This window comes from Manis pentadactyla, chromosome 11, assembly GCF_030020395.1.
Source record: "Manis pentadactyla isolate mManPen7 chromosome 11, mManPen7.hap1, whole genome shotgun sequence".
Classification (NCBI taxonomy): domain Eukaryota; kingdom Metazoa; phylum Chordata; class Mammalia; order Pholidota; family Manidae; genus Manis; species Manis pentadactyla.
This window is the reverse complement of record NC_080029.1, coordinates 110,551,807-110,571,551: the sequence shown is the minus strand read 5'-3', so window position 1 is coordinate 110,571,551 and position 19,745 is coordinate 110,551,807. Positions and strand designations below refer to the sequence as shown.

At 43.1% G+C, this 19,745-nt stretch overlaps 1 protein-coding gene across 1 annotated transcript; it reads left to right on the top strand.

Annotated features, from left to right (window-relative positions):
* The first annotated feature begins 17,612 nt into the window (after window positions 1-17,612).
* On the top strand, window positions 17,613-19,452 carry LOC118921343 (C2 calcium-dependent domain-containing protein 4A-like). The gene is made up of 2 exons (XM_036903050.2): window positions 17,613-18,023; window positions 18,201-19,452. The coding sequence occupies exon 2, from the start codon at window positions 18,241-18,243 to the stop codon at window positions 19,354-19,356; it is 1,116 nt and encodes a 371-aa protein (XP_036758945.2). The 5' UTR covers window positions 17,613-18,023; window positions 18,201-18,240; the 3' UTR covers window positions 19,357-19,452.
* Window positions 19,453-19,745: the final 293 nt, after the last annotated feature.

The window sequence follows — 19,745 nt, the reverse complement described above, 5'->3', positions numbered from 1 at the left end:
TTTTCTCTATTACAAAAGTAACGTATTTATTGGGTTGACCCAGAAAATAGATGAAAGCAAAAGGAGGAAGACTGGATAGTCTATAATCCATCAGTCCAGAAATAACTACTATATTTTAGTGACCATTTTTATAGATTTTTTTTCCTTATGTGTATCTTTCCCCAGAAATGGGATCATATGGTGCACGCTGTTTTATTCTCCTATAGTCTTCTACAGCTTCAATTTAATGATCTATCGAGTGGATAAGCCTCAGTTTATTTAACCAGTCTGCTGTGCCCACAGGTTACCAGACCTGAGAACCTTCCCCTAGAAGAGGCATGGCTGTCAGCTGGATATACCCTAAGAGCAGCTCCACAGTGTGGTGTTCCCTTGTCTCCTGTTGGGGAGGCATGAGTGCATTGTGATTAAATGAGGATGGGTGGATTATGTTGAGTGGTGGGATCTTTGGGATTAGGTATTTCTGCTAATGGAGCAGAGGATGCCAGCAGGTGCTCAGTGGCCATGGTATATATAGCACACATTAAACCCCACTTGCAGTGTCATCCCATGTCGGTCCAGAGTAAGAGAACTGTCATGGTAGAGGCTGCAGGGAGCTGCCCCTTCAGTTCCCGGGCACTCACTCTCTAGCTGTTGACAGGTCACAGCTGAATTCCTCTCCGGGAATTGCTTTAGCAAGAGGCACCCATCATGATGAAGGTCATGGCCCCTTCCCTGCCAGAGGTCTCATCCCATGACTGGTCAATGGGGGACCATAATTGCCTGACCCCTGACAACTCTTCAGGGCTCTCCCAGATCCAGAGCTTTGTGGAGTCTGCTGAGGCCTGTGCTGGGACTGTGTTGTGGCTCCTCTCTCTGTCCACAATCCTGCTCTCAGCTCTTCCCCTCCCCACAGGTGTACCTTCCAACAACCTCCCTACAACTCAGAGTCTGCTTCCCAGGGAAGCCCGTCTGTGACAGCCACTAAAACAAAGTTCACTTTTTTGGTCTAACAAAGAGTTTACATGTATGCTATGTCTTACAGAGACAATACAACTTAAATATTATTTATTTCTAATTACAATACTTACAGAAGTCTCTACAATACTGGCGTTGCTAGAAATTGTTATGGTTTGAATTGTGTCCTCCAAAAAGATAAGCCAAATCCCAGCACCTCAGCACATCACTATACTTGGAAGCTGGATCTTCACAGATGTCAGTAGTTGAGATGAGGTCACAGTGGAGTAGGTTAGGGCCTTCATCCGATATGACTCGAGTCCTTCTAAGAAGAGATGCAGACACAGGAGGGAAGAATGCTGTGTGATAGTGGAAGCAGGAATAAAAGTGCTACAGCTACAATCCAAGGAATTCCAAGGGCTGCTGGCAAACAACCAGGAGCTAGCAAGAGACAAGGAAGAATTTCAGAGGGTACATGGCCCTGCTGACACTTTCATTTTGGACTTTTAGCTTTCAGAGTAATGAAACAATAAATTTCTATTGTAAGCCACTCGACATGAGGTACTTGACTATGGGAGCCCTAGGAAACGAATACAGCCATTATCACAAAAATCTTAACTGGTGAAGCCAGAAATGGCTCTGGTTTTCTGTCTTACAGTCCAGAACTTGATGCAGGCCCTATTCCAAAAGTAGCCAGCTTCTAACTGCTTAGGGAGACCGTCTGTTTAGATTCTTTGGTGACAAGTATTATTGTGGCTCTGATAAGTAGCTGAGTACCACAAACATGATTTAGAAGCTGAGAGGTCCATTTCTAGCTCAGGGAAATTAGTGAGACTGAAAGAAAAGCTCACAGGGTGTGGGAACTAGAAGACACTGTGGATTTGGCTGGGGCCCAGGAGGGACTTCCTAACAGGACCCTATGTGGTTGCTCTGTGGAGTATATGGATTCTGAGAATGAAACTCTAGAAAGGAATTTGAAGTTTATTTTGTAACACTCAGTGTCTTGTTTCATGTGGTGGAAATCAAGATCTGGGAAGGTTCAGTGACTTGCACAGAGGCTCAGCTGGTAAATAGTGGGGCCACAACTGGGGCACCAAGCATCCTGAGATGCAGGCCAGTGCACTTTCCCCAGCTCTGGACTCCCTGGTAGGCCTGTTAAAACAGTGTGCAAAGTCAGGAAGCAATGCCAAGGAAGCTCTGCACTGAATGCTCAAAATCAGTAAGGTGAGCAGAATGGGCTTTGGGGACAGGCCCGTCAATTTGCTTGAGCCTCAAATAATTTCTGAAAGCCACTGCTAACATCATGTACAGACTTTAGGCTTTTTCATCAGTTAACATTTAGATCCTAGGTCAGTGGTTACAGACCAAGTAATTTCAGGAGGAATTATTTAAACTGTCTGAGTCTTAATGACCTAAGTGGGAATAAGCAAAATTTTTAACACATCAGAAGAAAATAGAGAAACTTCTCTTTTCAACCTTGGGGCAGCGAATTATTTCTTAAGCCAGTCACAGAGGAAAAATTTGGCACATCTGATATTAAAATTTAAAAACCTCTTTTTCTCAATAGATATCATAAAAATATGAAAAGGAAGTCACAGGGAGATGATATTTACAGCACTTTAAAAATGACCCAGAAGTAGTGTCTGATGTGTGTATATGTACATAAGAGAAGGAAACACAATAAAAGTCTAAAATATTCTTAAGAAAATTTTATAGAAGAAACCTGAATTTCTAAGTAACATGTGCAAAATTTGCTCAATTTCAGTTGTAAACAAAAGAATGGAAATGAGAGCCGAGACAGCTTACCGTCTTTAACTCACTGTAGTAGTTTGCTAGAGCTGCCATACCAAAATACCACAGACTGGGTGGCTTAAATCACAGAAATTTATTTCTGTACAGTTCTGGAGGCTAGAATCCAAGATCAAGGTGTTGGCAGGGTTGATTTCTTCTGTGGGTCTCTCTCCTTGGGTTTAGACAGCCCTCTTCCCCCTGTGTCTTCACATGGTAGCCCCTCTGTGCATGTCTGTGTCCTAATCAGGGCTCACCCCGACCACCTTGTTTAACCTCAAATACCTCTTTGAGACCTAACTCCAAATAACACTCACGTCCTGAGGTACCACAGGTTAGGACTTCACATGTGAATTTTGGGAGGACACAATTCAGCCCATATCACTCACCATATTAGCCATCTTTAAAAATCTGACAATACAAAATGATCAGACCAGCACTGGAAAAATTGGAAATGATGCCAACATCCATTGGCATAGAGAATCAGTATGTTTATACAATGGAATTCTATATATCAGTGAAAATGAATAAACTAAAGCTGGGGAAGTCAGGGAAGGCTTTCAGGTGGAGGCAATACTTGAACTGTCTTAAAGAGTGAAGAGAGGTTATGGAGGCAAGCGGGAGGCAAGCTTTCCAGGTAGGAGAGCATAAGCAAAGACATGAGGTGAGAGAATGTGGGCTTTTAGGAAGCAACAAGCACAGTAGCTGAAGTCAGGCATGGCGGGTAGAGCAGGAGATGAGGCTGGAGATAGGGGTAGACAGGGGCCAGATCGGGAGGATGCCTGTGTCCTAGGCAAAGGGGTTTTATCCTAAAGGCAATGGAGCATCACAGAAGGCTTGAAGATGGGGAGTGACACCATCAGGCTTGCTTTTTAGCTCTTGGGAGGAGTGGGGAAAGCAGGCTGCTTGGGGGTGAGAATGTGCACTGTCACAGCCCCGAGAGGGATGCACCAAGAGATTAAACTGAATCCATGAGCAAAGGGGGGCTGCAGAAAAATCCCTGGGAACAACAGCATTTCAAGATGGGCAAAAACAGAGGAGAGTAGCCAGAAGGAGATGATACATGCCAATTTGCTTAAAACTATGAGTTTCTTTTCACTTGCTTATGATGACTTGTGTCTGAGCTGCTTTAGCTGAGAAACAAACTTCACAGTGTATGTTATAAATACCCTGGGCCCTAATCAATGGAAAGCATTGTTTTGGGAAAGGAACATAAGCGGTGGAGTTAAGACCCGGGTTTGAGTAACCACTCAACCAAGTGCTAGTGCATCTTGAACAAAACACTGAGTCACAATTTCCTTGTTTGTAAAATGAGTATTGGCTAGACATGATTGTTGGGAAGATTAAATAAGTATGATGTTTGTGAAAATGACTACAAATACTGTTCACGTTGTACTGACACAAAAGAGACCAAAATCTGACATCAAAGGAGAAAGTCTAAGAAGCTGAATACTCTTTAGCCATGAATTAAATTAGAAATTTTCTGGAGAGAGAAACAAAATATAGGGAGTCTAGACATTTCTCCTCAGGAAAAAAAAATGGAGATTGATTTGATTCACCTTGATTTTCATTTGTTAGCTAATAACATTTAATTGTAGCAATATTAAATAGTCTGTAGTTCCTTCAGTGTGGACAAGGAACTAATTTGTTTTCTTAATGTTGTTCCATATGTTTTTCATAAGCTTTCAAAAGCTATACTTTTAAACATAAATATAGACTTAATGTGCTTTAGCAAAGAAAGCCATTTTCAAAATTTAGCATGGGAAACTTAATCCAAGGAAATTATTTTAGCAGTAATAACCAAACTCTATGAAGCCCTGTGTGTACCTTTGCATCCTATGTGCTATCTCTAATCCTCACAAAATGATGATGATAATAAACAGTTACTTTCACTTAACAGATAAGATTGGCACTCAGAGGGTCACACATATAGGAAATGGCAGAGCAGGATTGTGAACCCAAGTTTGAGACTTCAAAATTCACTGCCCTGCCTTATCTTCTTTCTGGAGGAAGGTCACACAAAAGGAGCACATGACCCATCCTGGGCAGTCATAGAGGGCTTTCAGGAGGAAGTGATGTTTAAATATAGTCCCAAAGGATGAATAAGTCTTGAAGGAAGATGAGGAGGGCAGAAAGACATACAAAAGGCATGGAAGTGAGGGAATATAATGCTTTCAGGGAATGGCAATTAAAGGATGGATGCACTTTATGATCTACAAAATACTTTCATGCACAAGTTCCCATTCTACAGGAAAGAATATCATCTATCCCATTTTACAGATGAAAACATGGCATATTGGAGGTGCAATTACTTGCTCAAGGACAGAGAAGAAATAAATCGCTGAACTAGAGCTCAAAGTCAGCTCTTCTGATGCCAGATTCTGGGCTTCTACAGTGTTGCGGCAGTTAAAAACTTCACTATGTATTTTCCATTCTACCTTCATTTCTGGGTTTATCTGATCTTCTTTAGTCTTATTTTCCTTCTATTTCAATTATTTCAGCTACTTTTTACTTTGTTTTTTTTTTTATCCTATTGTATATATTTTTGTAAGCTTGTTCAAACTAACTTCAATGAACCAGGGCAAAAATTGATAAAACTTTGATACCCATAAAAAAGAAATTGTTTTGATGTTTTATATTCCCTCCCAGTTCTGAGCCTTAGGACACATCTTTACCCAACTGTGCTGATAAGGAATATATAATTTTGCCTGCTGGTAGTTTCATTAAATGCTCCATCAGAAACATATTTCTGTGTCTACAGTCTTCTTGATGATTTTCATGACTATTTTTTCTGTAAAGGGGACATGGCTGACCCCCCCCACTGGACACTCAGACTGTTTCTTTGCTGGTTTTCCAAGGAGAGTAGACTATGAGGCTCCGGTAGGACTTGTCACGCTCCCAAGCATTCCCACTGAAGCCTCTTTGAGTACCTTCTCACCTTGTCCCCTGACTCCGGGGGCATAGGTGTTGATACACGTCAATTTGTGACCTCATTCGGGGTTCTTTATCAGTTAACTGCTTGTCTTTTTCATTTTCAACATGTCAGTCTCTAGGGATGATAAATTCCCTGGGTCTTTGTTATGTAAATCACCTCAAATCCTGTTTTGGAACAAAGTATGGTATAAAGAAAGAAAATGAACACACTTCCTGGGAGGACAAGGATTCTGTTTACAAATGATACAGCACTATTATGCAAAACTAATGCTTTCCTGCTTATGACATGTTTAATCCATTAGGTACTGGTATAAACAATAAGGCGTATAGTTTCAACTCAAGGCCTTGGAACAAGGGTCCCTTTTTCTTCTATCTAGCCACCTAGAGAGGCGATGAGTTCAGGAGAAACAGCTTAGCGCTCAGGATAGGAACCATGGGGATCTGGGTCTGAGTCACAGCTTGGCTCTTACAGGATTTGAGACTTTAGACAAGTTGATTCTCGTCTATGAGCCTACCTTCCTTAGATCCCTACCTTCTTTAGACAGTTGTTTAGGGATTAAATAAGACCCCATATATATTGAATGTTCTGTAAACGTTAATATTATTTTGGGATAGTTTCTTTGCTATAACAATGTCAAAGCTTTGAGTATAAGATGGTGGACCTTATGTGGTCATAAGGCACAAAATAAAACAACTGAAATGGTCAGTTTCCTGCTGATGGGTTGTTTTTGACTTTCTCCCAATGTGATTTCAGAATCAGGGGGGAAACCAGGCCTCTAACCGTAACTACAGACTGCAGCTATGGGTTTAGAAGAATGAATGACTGGATTGTATCCTTGGTTAAGTAATCTAATTTCCCTGTATCTTACTTTCTCTTCTGTAGAATACTAATTCATAGGAAGCTAATGGTTTTGGAAAGCCCTCTAGATGGAGAGTGAATTTGTACTCATGCTTATGTCACTCTATGAAAGTGGAGGCGCTGGTAGTGCAATTACTGAAATCCCATGTGCTGCTTTCAGGGGCATTTACCCATTGACAAAATGTTTGTGCGTTTATGTCACAAACACCCTTAGGGGAGTGAAAGCCACTTTCACTAGGGTCTAACTCAAAGTGAGCTGGCAAATCAGCACAACATAATGCAGGTGTGCTCTGCTTCTGAGAGGACCATTAGACCACGAATTTGCAGACAGGCCTGAATAATCAAAATGAAATGATCCAGTCAGAGACCCCCCCTAAGGACTCCTCTGCTTGCAGCTCTGGTTTCAGCAGGAATGGTTACTGTTCCCTGGCTGCATATTCATTAGTGCTTGTCCCCTCAGAAAAGCATGTACCCAAGGAAAACAGTGATCAATTAAGAAAGAAAGCATTAATTATTAACTCAAGGAAAACACTCACTTTCCTTGCCTTTAAGGATTTAGATATAATGCTACTTATTCCAAAGCAAAGTTAGTGGAAAATACTTAATAGTAGAATGAGTTGCTTTAAGAATTAACATTCTGGCTGTAAACTACAATATAAGCTACACACACAATGCGTGATACACAACAGACTCTGAATTATTTTGAACTGAGTGAATGGATGGAGAAGGAAAGAAGAGAAGGAAGGAAGGTAGGTAGGCAGGGAGGGGAGAATGAATTAGCAGAAAGAGAGGATTTGCTATCTGGGTTGTGATTCCCAGTTTGAATGACCCTATACCAGTCTCTTAACATGTGCCTCAATTTCTCATCTGGTAAAACAGAAGCAAATGTCCACCTCACTGCTTTGTTGTGAGAAAGAAATTTAATAATTTAGTGAGAGAGATACATGGTTAAAAGTACCTGACAGTCATAAGACCTGAATTGTAGATCAGGCTCTATTCAACAAAATATATTTCATCAAATATTTATTGAGCACTTATTATTTGTCTGACATTTTATGCCCACGTGCTGGAATTGGATAACAGATGAATCAGACAGCCAGGCTGATCCCTTATATAGGGCAACTGGGATTGAAGCAGACCCAGGCTCTGGATCATAGCACTTTTATTTCAAACATATTCATAGGAAGTCTCCCAGACTCCACTCTGAGTTGCCCCAGGAAGTCATAGCCTGCCAGGGGAGACAAACTGGTAAACCAAAAGCTCAAAAGCAGCATGCTAAATGCAGTAATGGTGGTACATAGAATGTATGTGGAGGACATGAGGAAGAGCTAATGAACTGCAGTAGGGGAATTAGGTAAAGGGTCCTGAAGGGATTGCGGTCTGGCTGAATTATGGAAAACATGCAGGAGCTCCTAGAGACAGAAGCAGTAAAGAGAGGGAGTTTCAGAAAACAGTAAAATATCATACGCAAAGCCAAATAAAAAAGAAATTCCTAGTTCCAGGTTCTGCCATTAACTAGCTTTGGTTAACCTTTGTGGAATTTCCTCAAGTCCCTCTGAGCTTCTGATTAGAAAATGAATGTCAGGGGAGGAAAAAGGCAACATAGATTTTTCTGTAAGGTGCTTTCTAATTGGATTCCTCCATGTTGGAGCATAAAGAAAAGCGGTAGTTTTGGAAACATCTTGCTTTTTAGGGCATGAACCCAAAGCCCCATCTTTTGTGACAATTAAGATGACAGGCAGAGCCTAGTCATTCAGAAAATTTTGCATACATTAATTCACCCACCGCACCAGGACTTACGGCATTGACTGTGCCAGATCCTGTGCTATTAAAAATGTTGTTGTCTGAAGAATCGAGGAGGAGGAATAAGAAGGGAGAGAAGAAAAGAATCTCCAGACAGTGTATATAACAGCTCAATAAGCGAGCTAAGTTAGGCAGTAAGACACTAAAGAGGCTAACCTTGAACCTTTGGTAACCACGAATTTAAACCCTGCAATGGCAATAAGTACATATCTTTCAATAGTCACCCTAAATGTTAATGGGCTGAATGCACAAAATCAAAAGACACAGAGTAATACAATGGATAAAAAAGCAAGACCCATCTATATGCTGCTTACAAGAAACTCACCTCAAACCCAAAGACATGGACAGACTAAAAGTCAAGGGATGGAAAAACATATTTCAAGCAAACAACAGCGAGAAGAAAGCAGGGGTTGCAGTACTAATATCATACAAAATGGACTTCAAAACAAAGAAAGTAACAAGAGATAAAGAAGGACACTACATAATGATAAAGGGCTCAGTCCAACAAGAGGATATAACCATTCTAAATATATATGCACCCAACACAGGAGAACCAGCATATGTGAAACAAATACTAACAGAACTAAAGGGGGAAATAGACTGCAATGCATTCATTCTAGGAGACTTCAACATACCACTCACCCCAAAGGATAGATCCACCGGGGAGAAAATAAGTAAGGACACGGAAGCACTGAACAACACAGTAGAGCAGATGGACCTAATAGACATCTATAGAACTCTACATCCAAAAGCAACAGGATATACATTCTTCTCAAGTGCACATGGAACATTCTCCAGAATAGACCACATACTAGGCCACAAAAAGAGCCTCAGAAAATTCCAAAAGATTGAAATCCTACCAACCAACTTTTCAGACCACAAAGGCATAAAACTAGAAATAAACTGTACAAAGAAAGCAAAGAGGCTCACAAACACATGGAGGCTTAACAACACGCTCCTAAATAATCAATGGATCAATGACCAAATCAAAATGGAGATCCAGCAATATATGGAAACAAATGACAACAACAACACTAAGCCCCAACTTCTGTGGGACACAGCAAAAGCAGCCTTAAGAGGAAAGTATATAGCAATCCAAGGATATTTAAAAAAGGAAGAACAATCCCAAATGAATGGTCTAATGTCACAATTATCGAAATTGGAAAAAGAAGAACAAATGAGGCCTAAGGTCAGCAGAAGGAGGGACATAATAAAGATCAGAGAAGAAATAAATAAAATTGAGAAGAATAAAACAATAGCAAAAATCAATGAAACCAAGAGCTGGTTCTTCGAGAAAATAAACAAAATAGATAAGCCTCTAGCCAGACTTATTAAGAGGAAAAGAGAGTCAACACAAATCAACAGTATCAGAAATGAGAAAGGAAAAATCACGACGGACCCCGCAGAAATACAAAGAATTGTTAGAGACTACTATGAAAACCTATATGCTAACAAGCTGGGAAACCTAGGAGAAATGGACAACTTCCTAGAAAAATACAACCTTCCAAGACTGACCCAAAAAGAAACAGAAAATCTAAACAGACCAATTACCAGCAACGAAATTGAAGCGGTAATCAAAAACTACCAAAGAACAAAACCCCCGGGCCAGATGGATTTACCTCGGAATTTTATCAGACATACAGGGAAGACATAATACCCATTCTCCTTAAAGTTTTCCAAGAAATGGAAGAGGAGGGGATACTCCCAAACTCATTCTATGAAGCTAACATCACCCTAATACCAAAACCAGGCAAAGACCCCACCAAAAAAGAAAACTACAGACCAATATCCCTGATGAATGTAGACGCAAAAATACTCAACAAAATTTTAGCAAACCGAATTCAAAAATACATCAAAACCATCGTACACCATGACCAAGTGGGATTCATCCCAGGGATGCAAGGATGGCACAACATTCGAAAGTCCATCAATATCATCCACCACATCAACAAAAAGAAAGACAAAAACCACATGATCATCTCCATAGATGCTGAAAAAGCATTTGACAAAGTTCAACATCCATTCATGATAAAAACTCTCAGCAAAATGGGAATAGAGGGCAAGTACCTCAACATAATAAAGGCCATCTATGATAAACCCACAGCCAACATTATATTGAACAGCGAGACGCTGAAAGCATTTCCTCTGAGATCGGGAACTAGACAGGGTTGCCCACTCTCCCCACTGTTATTTAACATTTTACTGGAGGTCCTAGCCACGGCAAACAGACAAAACAAAAAAATACAAGGAATCCAGATTGGGAAAGAAGAAGTTAAACTGTCACTATTTGCAGATGACATGATACTGTACATAAAAAACCCTAAAGACTCCACCCCAAAACTACTAGAACTGATAATGGAATACAGCAAAGTTGTAGGATACAAAATCAATACACAGAAATCTGTGGCTTTCCTATATACTAACAATGAACCAACAGAAAGAGAAATCAGGAAAACAACTCCATTCACAATTGCATCAAAAAAAATAAAATACCTATGAATAAACCTAACCAAAGAAGTGAAAGACTTATACTCTGAAAACTACAAGTCACTCTAAAGAGAAATTAAAGGGGACACTAACAGATGGAAACTCATCCCATGCTCATGGCTAGGAAGAATTAATATCGTCAAAATGGCCATCCTGCCCAAAGCAATATACAGATTTGATGCAATCCCTATGAAACTACCAGCAATATTCTTCAATGAACTGGAACAAATAATTCAAAAATTCATATGGAAACACCAAAGACCCCGAATAGCCAAAGCAATCCTGAGAAAGAAGAATAAAGTAGGGGGGATCTCACTCCCCAACTTCAAGCTCTACTATAAAGCCATAGTAATCAAGACAATTTGGTACTGGCACAAGAACAGAGCCACAGACCAATGGAACAGACTAGAGAATCCAGACATTAACCCAGACATATATGGTCAATTAATATTTGATAAAGGAGCCATGGACATACAATGGCGAAATGACAGTCTCTTCAACAGAATGTGCTGGCAAAACTGGGCAGCTACATGTAGGAGAATGAAACTGGACCATTGTCTAACACCATATACAAAAGTAAACTCAAAATGGATCAAAGACCTGAATGTAAGTCATGAAACCATTAAACTCTTGGAAGAAAACAGAGGCAAAAACCTCTTAGACATAAACATGAGTGACCTCTTCTTGAACATATCTCCCCGGGCAAGGAAAACAACAGCAAAAATGAACAAGTGGGACTATATTAAGCTGAAAAGCTTCTGTACAGCAAAAGACACCATCAATAGAACAAAAAGGAACCCTACAGTATGGGAGAATATCTTTGAAAATGACACATCCGATAAAGGCTTGACGTCCAGAATATATAAAGAGCTCACACGCCTCAACAAACAAAAAACAAATAACCCAATTAAAAAATGGGCAAAGGAACTGAACAGACAGTTCTCCAAAAAAGAAATACAGATGGCCAACAGACACATGAAAAGATGCTCCACATCGCTAATTATCAGAGAAATGCAAATTAAAACTACAATGAGGTATCACCTCACACCAGTAAGGATGGCTGCCATCCAAAAGACAGAAATAACAAATGTTGGCGAGGCTGTGGAGAAAGGGGAACCCTCCTACACTGCTGGTGGGAATGTAAACTTGTTCAAACATTGTGGAAAGCAGTATGGAGGTACATCAAAATGCTCAAAACAGACATACCATTTGACCCAGGAATTGCACTCCTAGGAATTTACCCTAAGAATGCAGCAATCAAGTATGAGAAAGACCAATGTACCCCTATGTTTATCGCAGCACTATTTACAATAGCCAAGAATTGGAAGCAACTTAAATGTCCATCGATAGATGAATGGATAAAGAAGAGGTGGTACATATACACAATGGAATACTACTCAGCCATAAGAAAAGGGCAAATCCAATCATTTGCAGCAACATGGATGGAGTTGGAAGGTATTATGCTCAGTGAAACAAGCCAAGCAGAGAAAGAGAAATACCAAATGATTTCACTCATCTGTGGAATATAAGAACAAAGGAAAAACTGAAGGAACAAAACAGCAACAGAATCACAGAACTCAAGAATGGACTAACAGGTACCAAACGGAAAGGGACTGGGGAGGATGGGTGGGTAGGGAGGGATAAGGGGGGGAGAAGTAGGGGGGTATTAAGATTAACATGCATGGGGGGGTAGGAGAAAAGGGAGGGCTGCACAACACAGAGAAGGCAAGTAGTGATTCTACAACATTTTGCTATGCTGATGGACAGTGACTGTAAAGGGGTTTATAGGGGAGACATGGTATAGGGGAGAGCCTAGTAAACAAAGTATTCGTCATGTAAGTGTAGATTAATGATTTAAAAAAAAGCAGTTCCTATGTGGTGACCTCTAATGAGTTCTACACAATGATATAAAGGGCATATAAAAGTGTAGGCAAAGGGTCTGTTTGTGTTTATACAGAGGATCAAAGCCTAATTTGGCTACCCCGAAAATGAACTAAGATACGATATGAAAAAGAACTTCCAACATCAGCACTCTCGGGAAGACTCATGACAGAAGATGATCAGCAAAAAAAAAAACCTCCAACGAAGATCCACGCACTGTCACAGGTGTAGACGCACTCATCCCACCAGTTCCTGGACTTGCCGTGGGAATGAGGAAGGAGATATCTAAGCTGGCCTGTGCATACAGTAAAACAAAAATTGGACTGGATCTATACTGTTGGAACTCAACCAAGAATTAGGAGAAGGGTAAATTGTAGCACTCTAAAATCTGATTACCACAGACTATTTATCATTAAAAGAACATATGGGGTATGAACAGTCCCCAGGAATGAGTTGTTCTAGTTTATCTGAATTCTCTCAGACTGTTTAAGTTCAGTCGGACAATATCCACCATATCATAGATAAGTTTTCACAAATGCCTAAGGTGCCTAACTGGTTTTCTTGGTTTCACTGGAGATGGCTGGTAATTACAGGTATGCTTTGGTTAGGTAACTATATTCCTATTATGTTAATGTGTGTGCACAATTTAATTAGTAGTTTAAAACCTATACATGCTGAAGTTACTGTACAAGAAGATATGTCAAAGAAATAATCAATCTTCCCATGTTTTCTTCTGCCTGCTACTTCTATAGCTTTTCTTCTTCCTTCCTAATACAACCCTTAAATAGAATTCGTGCCTCATATCAAATTTACCGAGTATCATAATTCTTCCAAGTGGTAAAGATACCTCAAGACAAATGCTGGGCATAGAAGCCACAGGGCATAAATATGCAAAGAAGTAAAAAGCTAACCTTTTCAAACAATAAGGCTTCTCTCTCACTTACCAACTTAACATTCCCCTGTATGGCCCCGGAAGATGACTGGTTAGCCAGAGACGGGTAAGATTCCTCAAGGGAGGAACAACCTAAGACAGGCACAGTCGCAGGGGGCCATCTGGTGAGAAAATGGGGAGCAGCAGAGGTGAGGCTTAGAACCTCCCCCCTCATGTTCTGAGAGAAATCTTCTGCATACATGGATGTTTATTGCCCTGGTCTAGCTTGGATTAACACATAGTCTACAGGCACACACCTGATCATCTACATTTGCTCTCTTTCAACACTAAACTCTGTTTTCTACCTTTATCTCGTATCTACCTACCACTTCAGCATTTTATTAAAAATAATAATAATAGAGAAATGTGGTATCCACATATAAATCAAGTTTAAAAATCAAATGAATATTCATATTTGAACTGACTGTGTATAGTTCATAATGCATGAACAAAACCGAAAGCTTCTGTGATGACTGCCCTTGCACTGTTCACCATGTAACTTATTCACTATGTAAGAATTTGTACTCCATGTAAGAATTTGTTCATTATGCATCAGAAGATTGGAGACTGACGAAAATTAGGCTTGGGGTGGATTAATGATTGTGCATTGAGTATTGACCCCCCTATACAGAAATTTATTGTGGTTAACAACTATTTGATCAATAAATATGAGAGATGCCCTCACAATATATATATATATATATATACATATATATATATATATAAACACACTTCCAATTGTAAAATAAATAAGTAACCGGGATGTAATGTATAGCATAAGGAATATAGTCAAAATATTGTAACAATTTGGTATGGTGATACCTGGTACCTAGAATTATCATGTATATAAATGTTGAATCACTGTGTTGTACACCTGAAACTAATGTAATGCAATACTGTTATCAACTACCCTTCAATAAAAAAAAAAAAAAAAAAAGAAATGGGCAGAGGAACTGAACAGACAGTTCTCCAAAAAAGAAATACAGATGGCCAACAGACACATGAAAAGATGCTCCACATCGCTAATTATCAGAGAAATGCAAATTAAAACTACAATGAGGTATCACCTCACACCAGTAAGGATGGCTGCCATCCAAAAGACAGACAACAACAAATGTTGGTGAGGCTGTGGAGAAAGGGGAACCCTCCTACACTGCTGGCGGGAATGTAAGTTAGTTCAACCATTGTGGAAAGCAGTATGGAGGTACATCAAAATGCTCAAAACAGACTTACCATTTGACCCAGGAATTGCACTCCTAGGAATTTACCCTAAGAATGCAGCAATCAAGTATGAGAAAGATCAGTGCACCCCTATGTTTATCGCAGCACTATTTACAATAGCCAAGAATTGGAAGCAACCTAAATGTCCATCGATAGATGAATGGATAAAGAAGAGGTGGTACATATACACAATGGAATACTACTCAGCCATAAGAAAAGGGCAAATCCTACCATTTGCAGCAACATGGATGGGGCTGGAGGGTATTATGCTCAGTGAAACAAGCCAAGCGGAGAAAGAGAAATACCAAATGATCTCACTCATATGTGGAGTATAAGAACAAAGGAAAAACTGAAGGAACAAAACAGCAGCAGAATCACAGAACTCAAGAATGGACTAACAGGTACCAAAGGGAAAGGGACTGGGGAGGATGGGTGGGTAGGGAGGGATAAGGGTGGGGAGGAAGAAGGGGGCTATTAAGATTAGCATGCATGGGGGGGGGTGGGAGAAAGGGGAGGGCTGTACAACACAGAGAAGGCAAGTAGTGATTCTACAACATTTGCTATGCTAATGGACAGTGACTGTAAAGGGGTTTATAGGGGGGACCTGGTATAGGGGAGAGCCTAGTAAACATAATATTCGTCATGTAAGTGTAGATTAGTGACACCAAAAAAAAAAAAAAAGGCAGTTCCTGTGTGGAGACCTCCAATGAGTTCTACACAAGGGTATAAAGGGCATATAAAAGTGTAGGCAAAGGGTCTGTTTGTGTTTATACAGAGGATCAAACCCTAATTGGGCTACCCCAAAAATGAACTAAGATACGATATGAGAAAGAACTTCCAACATCAGCACTCTCTGGAAGACTCATGCCAGAAGATGATCATCAAAAAAACCCCAACAAAAGTCCACACACTGCTACAGCTGTAGATGCACTCATCCCACCAGTTCCTGGACTTGCCATGGGAATGAAGAAGGAGATATCTAAGCAGGCCTGTGCATACAGTAAAACAACAAATTTGACTGGATCTATACTGTTGGAACTCAACCAAGAATTAGGAGAAGTGCAAACTGTAGCACTCCAAAATCTTACAACTACAGACTATTTACTGTTAAAAGAACATATGGGATGTGAACATTCCCCAGGAATGGGTTGTTTTAACTTGTCTGATTTCTCTCAGACTGTTCAAGTTCAGTTGGACAATATCCACCATATCATAGATAAGTTTTCACAAATGCCTAAGGTGCCTAACTGGTTTTCTTGGTTTCACTGGAGATGGCTGGTAATTACAGATGTGCTTTGGTTATGTAACTATACTCCTATTATGTTAACGTGTGTGCACAATTTAAGTAGTAGCTTAAAACCTATACATGCTGAAGTTACTGTACAAGAAGATATGTCAAAGAAATAATCAATCTTCCCATGTTTTCTTCTGCCTGCTACTTCTATAGCTTTTCTTCTTCCTTCCTAATTACAACCCTTAAATAGAATTCGTGCTTCATATCAAATTTACTGAGTATCATAATTTTTCCAAGTGGTAAAGATACCTCAAGACAAATGCTGGGCATAGAAGCTACAGGGCATAAATATGCAAAGAAGTAAAAATCTAACCTTTTCAAACAATAAGGCTTCTCTCTCACTTACCAACTTTACATTTCCCTGTATGGCCCCGGAAGATGACTGGTTAGCCAGAGATGGGTAAGATTCCTCAAGGGAGGAACAACCTAAGACAGGCACAGTCGCAGGGGGGTCATCAGGTGAGAAATTGGGGATCAACAGAGGTGAGGCTTAGAACCTCACCCCCCCCCCCCGTTCTGAGATAAATCTTCTGTATCTGTGGATGTTTTATTGCCCTTGTCTAGCTTGGATTAACACATAGTCTACAGGCACACACCTGATCATCTACATTTGCTCTCTTACAACTAAACTATGTTTTCTACCTTTATCTTGTATCTACCTACCACTTCAGCATTTTATTAAAAATAATAATAATAAAGAGAGAAATGTGGTATCCACATATAAATCAAGTATAAAAATCAAATGAGTATTCATATTTGAACTGACTGTTTATAGTTCATAATGCATGAGCAAAACCGAAAGTTTCTGTGATGACTGCCCTTGTACTGTTCACCATGTAACTTACTCACTATGTAAGAATTTGTTCTCCATGTAAGAACTTGTTTCATATGCTTCAGAAGATTGGAGACTGACGAAAATTAGTCTTGGGGTGGATTAATGATTGTGCATTGAGCATTGACCCCCCTATACAGAATTTTATTGTTGTTAACAACCATTTGATCAATAAATATGAGAGATGCCCTCACAAAAAACAAACAACAAAAAAAGTATACACTTCCAATTGTAAAATAAATAACTGGGATGTAATGTATAGCATAAGGAATATAGTCAAAATATTGTAACAACTTGGTATGGTGATAGCTGGTACCTAGAATTATCATGTATATAAATTTTGAATCACTGTGTTGTACACCTGAAACTAATGTAATGTAATACTGTGTGTCAACTACCCTTCAATAAAAAATAATTATCTAAAAAAAAAAAAAAAAAAAAAAAGAGGTGGTTGTCCTGCAGAGGGAGGCCCGTAAAGAAGTACCCGAGTACCATGGAAACCACATTGGTCTACACGTGGCAGATGCGTGGGGGCTGAAAAATAGAAGCCCCCAGGGCGTGTAGGTTACGTGCGGGGTGACAGGATTTAGCTCTTAGTAAAAAGGAACTTCCTGTTTCCTCATCCTGCTTCACCTTCTCCAAGAGGACGCCAACATTTTCAGCCGCCAATTCTCGCTTGGCGTCGGCGACAGCCTGGCGTCTTCTCTTCGCAGGAGACTTTCCGCAGGCCTGTATAAGGGGCTCCGTGCGCGCGCAGAGAAGATGCAGGTCCAGGGCTGACCAGAAGATGCCTGAGCCACCCGCGGCAGCTTCGCTCGCCCCCGAGCACCCCCTGCAGGCCACCCCGCCCCAACCCCGAGCGTCTGCGGGAAGAGGTGGCCCGAAAGGCGGGCTGTCCAGTGCCGCCAGGGGTTGGGCTGGCGGCAGGCTGGGCGGGACTCGGGCTACCGATATAAGAGAGGAGCGCCACTGCTTCGGCCACCGTGCTGAAGCCTGGACCGGGAGCAGCGGGCACTGAGCTTGCGGCTCATGACCCACAGAGACTGAAGAAGAGGGAAAGGTCTGATTTCTTCGTTTATTTACTACTAGCGAATGAAAGGCGGGGCGGGTTTGTGGGCATGCGAGAGCTCGGCTCGGACTGGCCAGGGTCGTAGGCCCGTTGGTAACCCGAGGGAGGGGTCCGGCCACGTCCCGAGGGGCCCAGGTATCCAAACTCAGCGGCTTCCCTCCCCCGCAGGAGCGCTTCTTCCCGCCAGTCCCAGCCCCAGCCTCGGAGGATGCGGCTCCTCGTGAAGCTCCGCGCCTCGGCCGCGGGCAGCGCTGCCCCGGAGCCTGCCTTCTCCAATGTGCTCACCCCGGCCCGCATCCCCGCGTTCTGCATCCCGCCGCGGCTGCCCGCGCCCTGCGCGCCGGAGTCCCCGCCCCCGGCCGCCGCTCTGCCCCGGCGGTGCGCGGCCGAGCCGGACCTGTGGCCCCGCGGGGCCAACGACAGCGCCGGGCGCACCGACTGGGACCCGCGCTCTCAGGCGGCGCTCTCGCTGCAGCACCTGCCCCGCGCGCGCACCGCCTACGGCTTCTGCGCGCTGCTCGAGAGCCCGCACACCCGCCGCAGGGAGTCGCTCTTCCTCGGGGACGCCCGCGGCGCCGCGCTCCTGGAGCCGTCCGCCGCCCGGCCCGCGCTCCGACCCCGAGCCCACACCTATGGCGGCGGCGGCGGCGCGAGGGGAGACGCCCCGCGTGCGCCCCCTGCCGGGGTTCCCTCCGCTCCCGGCGGGGCCCGTCAGCCCCGGGACTCGCGCGTCCCGCCGCCCCGCGGCCGCCGGCTCCTGCGCGCCCCTGACGGGCTGCTGCGGCGCGCGCTGCGGGCCCGCGGGAGCCGCGGCCTGGCCCCCGTCCGCTCAGTCTCCCGCGGGGACGAGGACCAGGAGCGCGGCGCCGGATCGAGGACCCCGGCCCGCGGCCCCTCCGCGTCTCCGCCGCCGCCCCCCGGCCCGCAGCCCGAGCGCCTGGAGGCCGAGGGCACCGTGGCTCTGGGGCGCGCCGGCGGCGCCCTGCGCCTGGCCGCCGAGTACAGTCGAGCCAACGGGCGCCTCCGCATCCGGCTGCTCCGCGCCGAGGGACAGGCGGGGGGAACCGCCGAGCCCCGCGCCGTCGGCTGCCGCCTGAGCTTCGTCCTGCAGCCGCCGGGCAAGACGCGCCAGCAGCGCGGCGCCGTGGTCCGGCGGAGCCGCGTGGCCGCCTTCGACCAGGACTTATGCCTGGACGGGCTGTCGGAGGACGAGGTGCGCCGCCTGGCCGTGCGCGTCAAGGCGGAGAACCAGGGCCGCGGCCTGGAGCGGGGCCGCCTGCGGGGCCAGGGCGAGCTGCTGCTGGGCCCGCTGCTGCCGCTCTGAGGGCCCAGGCCCTGCCCTTGGGACGCCTTCCGCCCCCTGGGGAGCTCTGGGACACGGCTGCTGCTTTGTACAAAATAAATGTTATTTATTCAGTTTTCTATAAGTGATCTTGCGTTATTGACATTTCAGTTCTTAGACGTCTTGCTTTTGTCATTGTTTATTGGTAGGGAAGGAAAAAATGACATCCTCCTCTGTTTACATCATTCAATCCCTTCTTCCAGACCAATTTTACATTCAAAGGCAAAAAGTGGTGGCTTGTGGTTAGAAGACAGACAGAAATTACACCCCATCTGTATTGTTTCTCCTACCCACTTTATACTGTGCTACACGTTTTATGTTTTTAAAATTATTCCTTCAGTTTCATGTGCAACGTTAAGATTGATACGGCC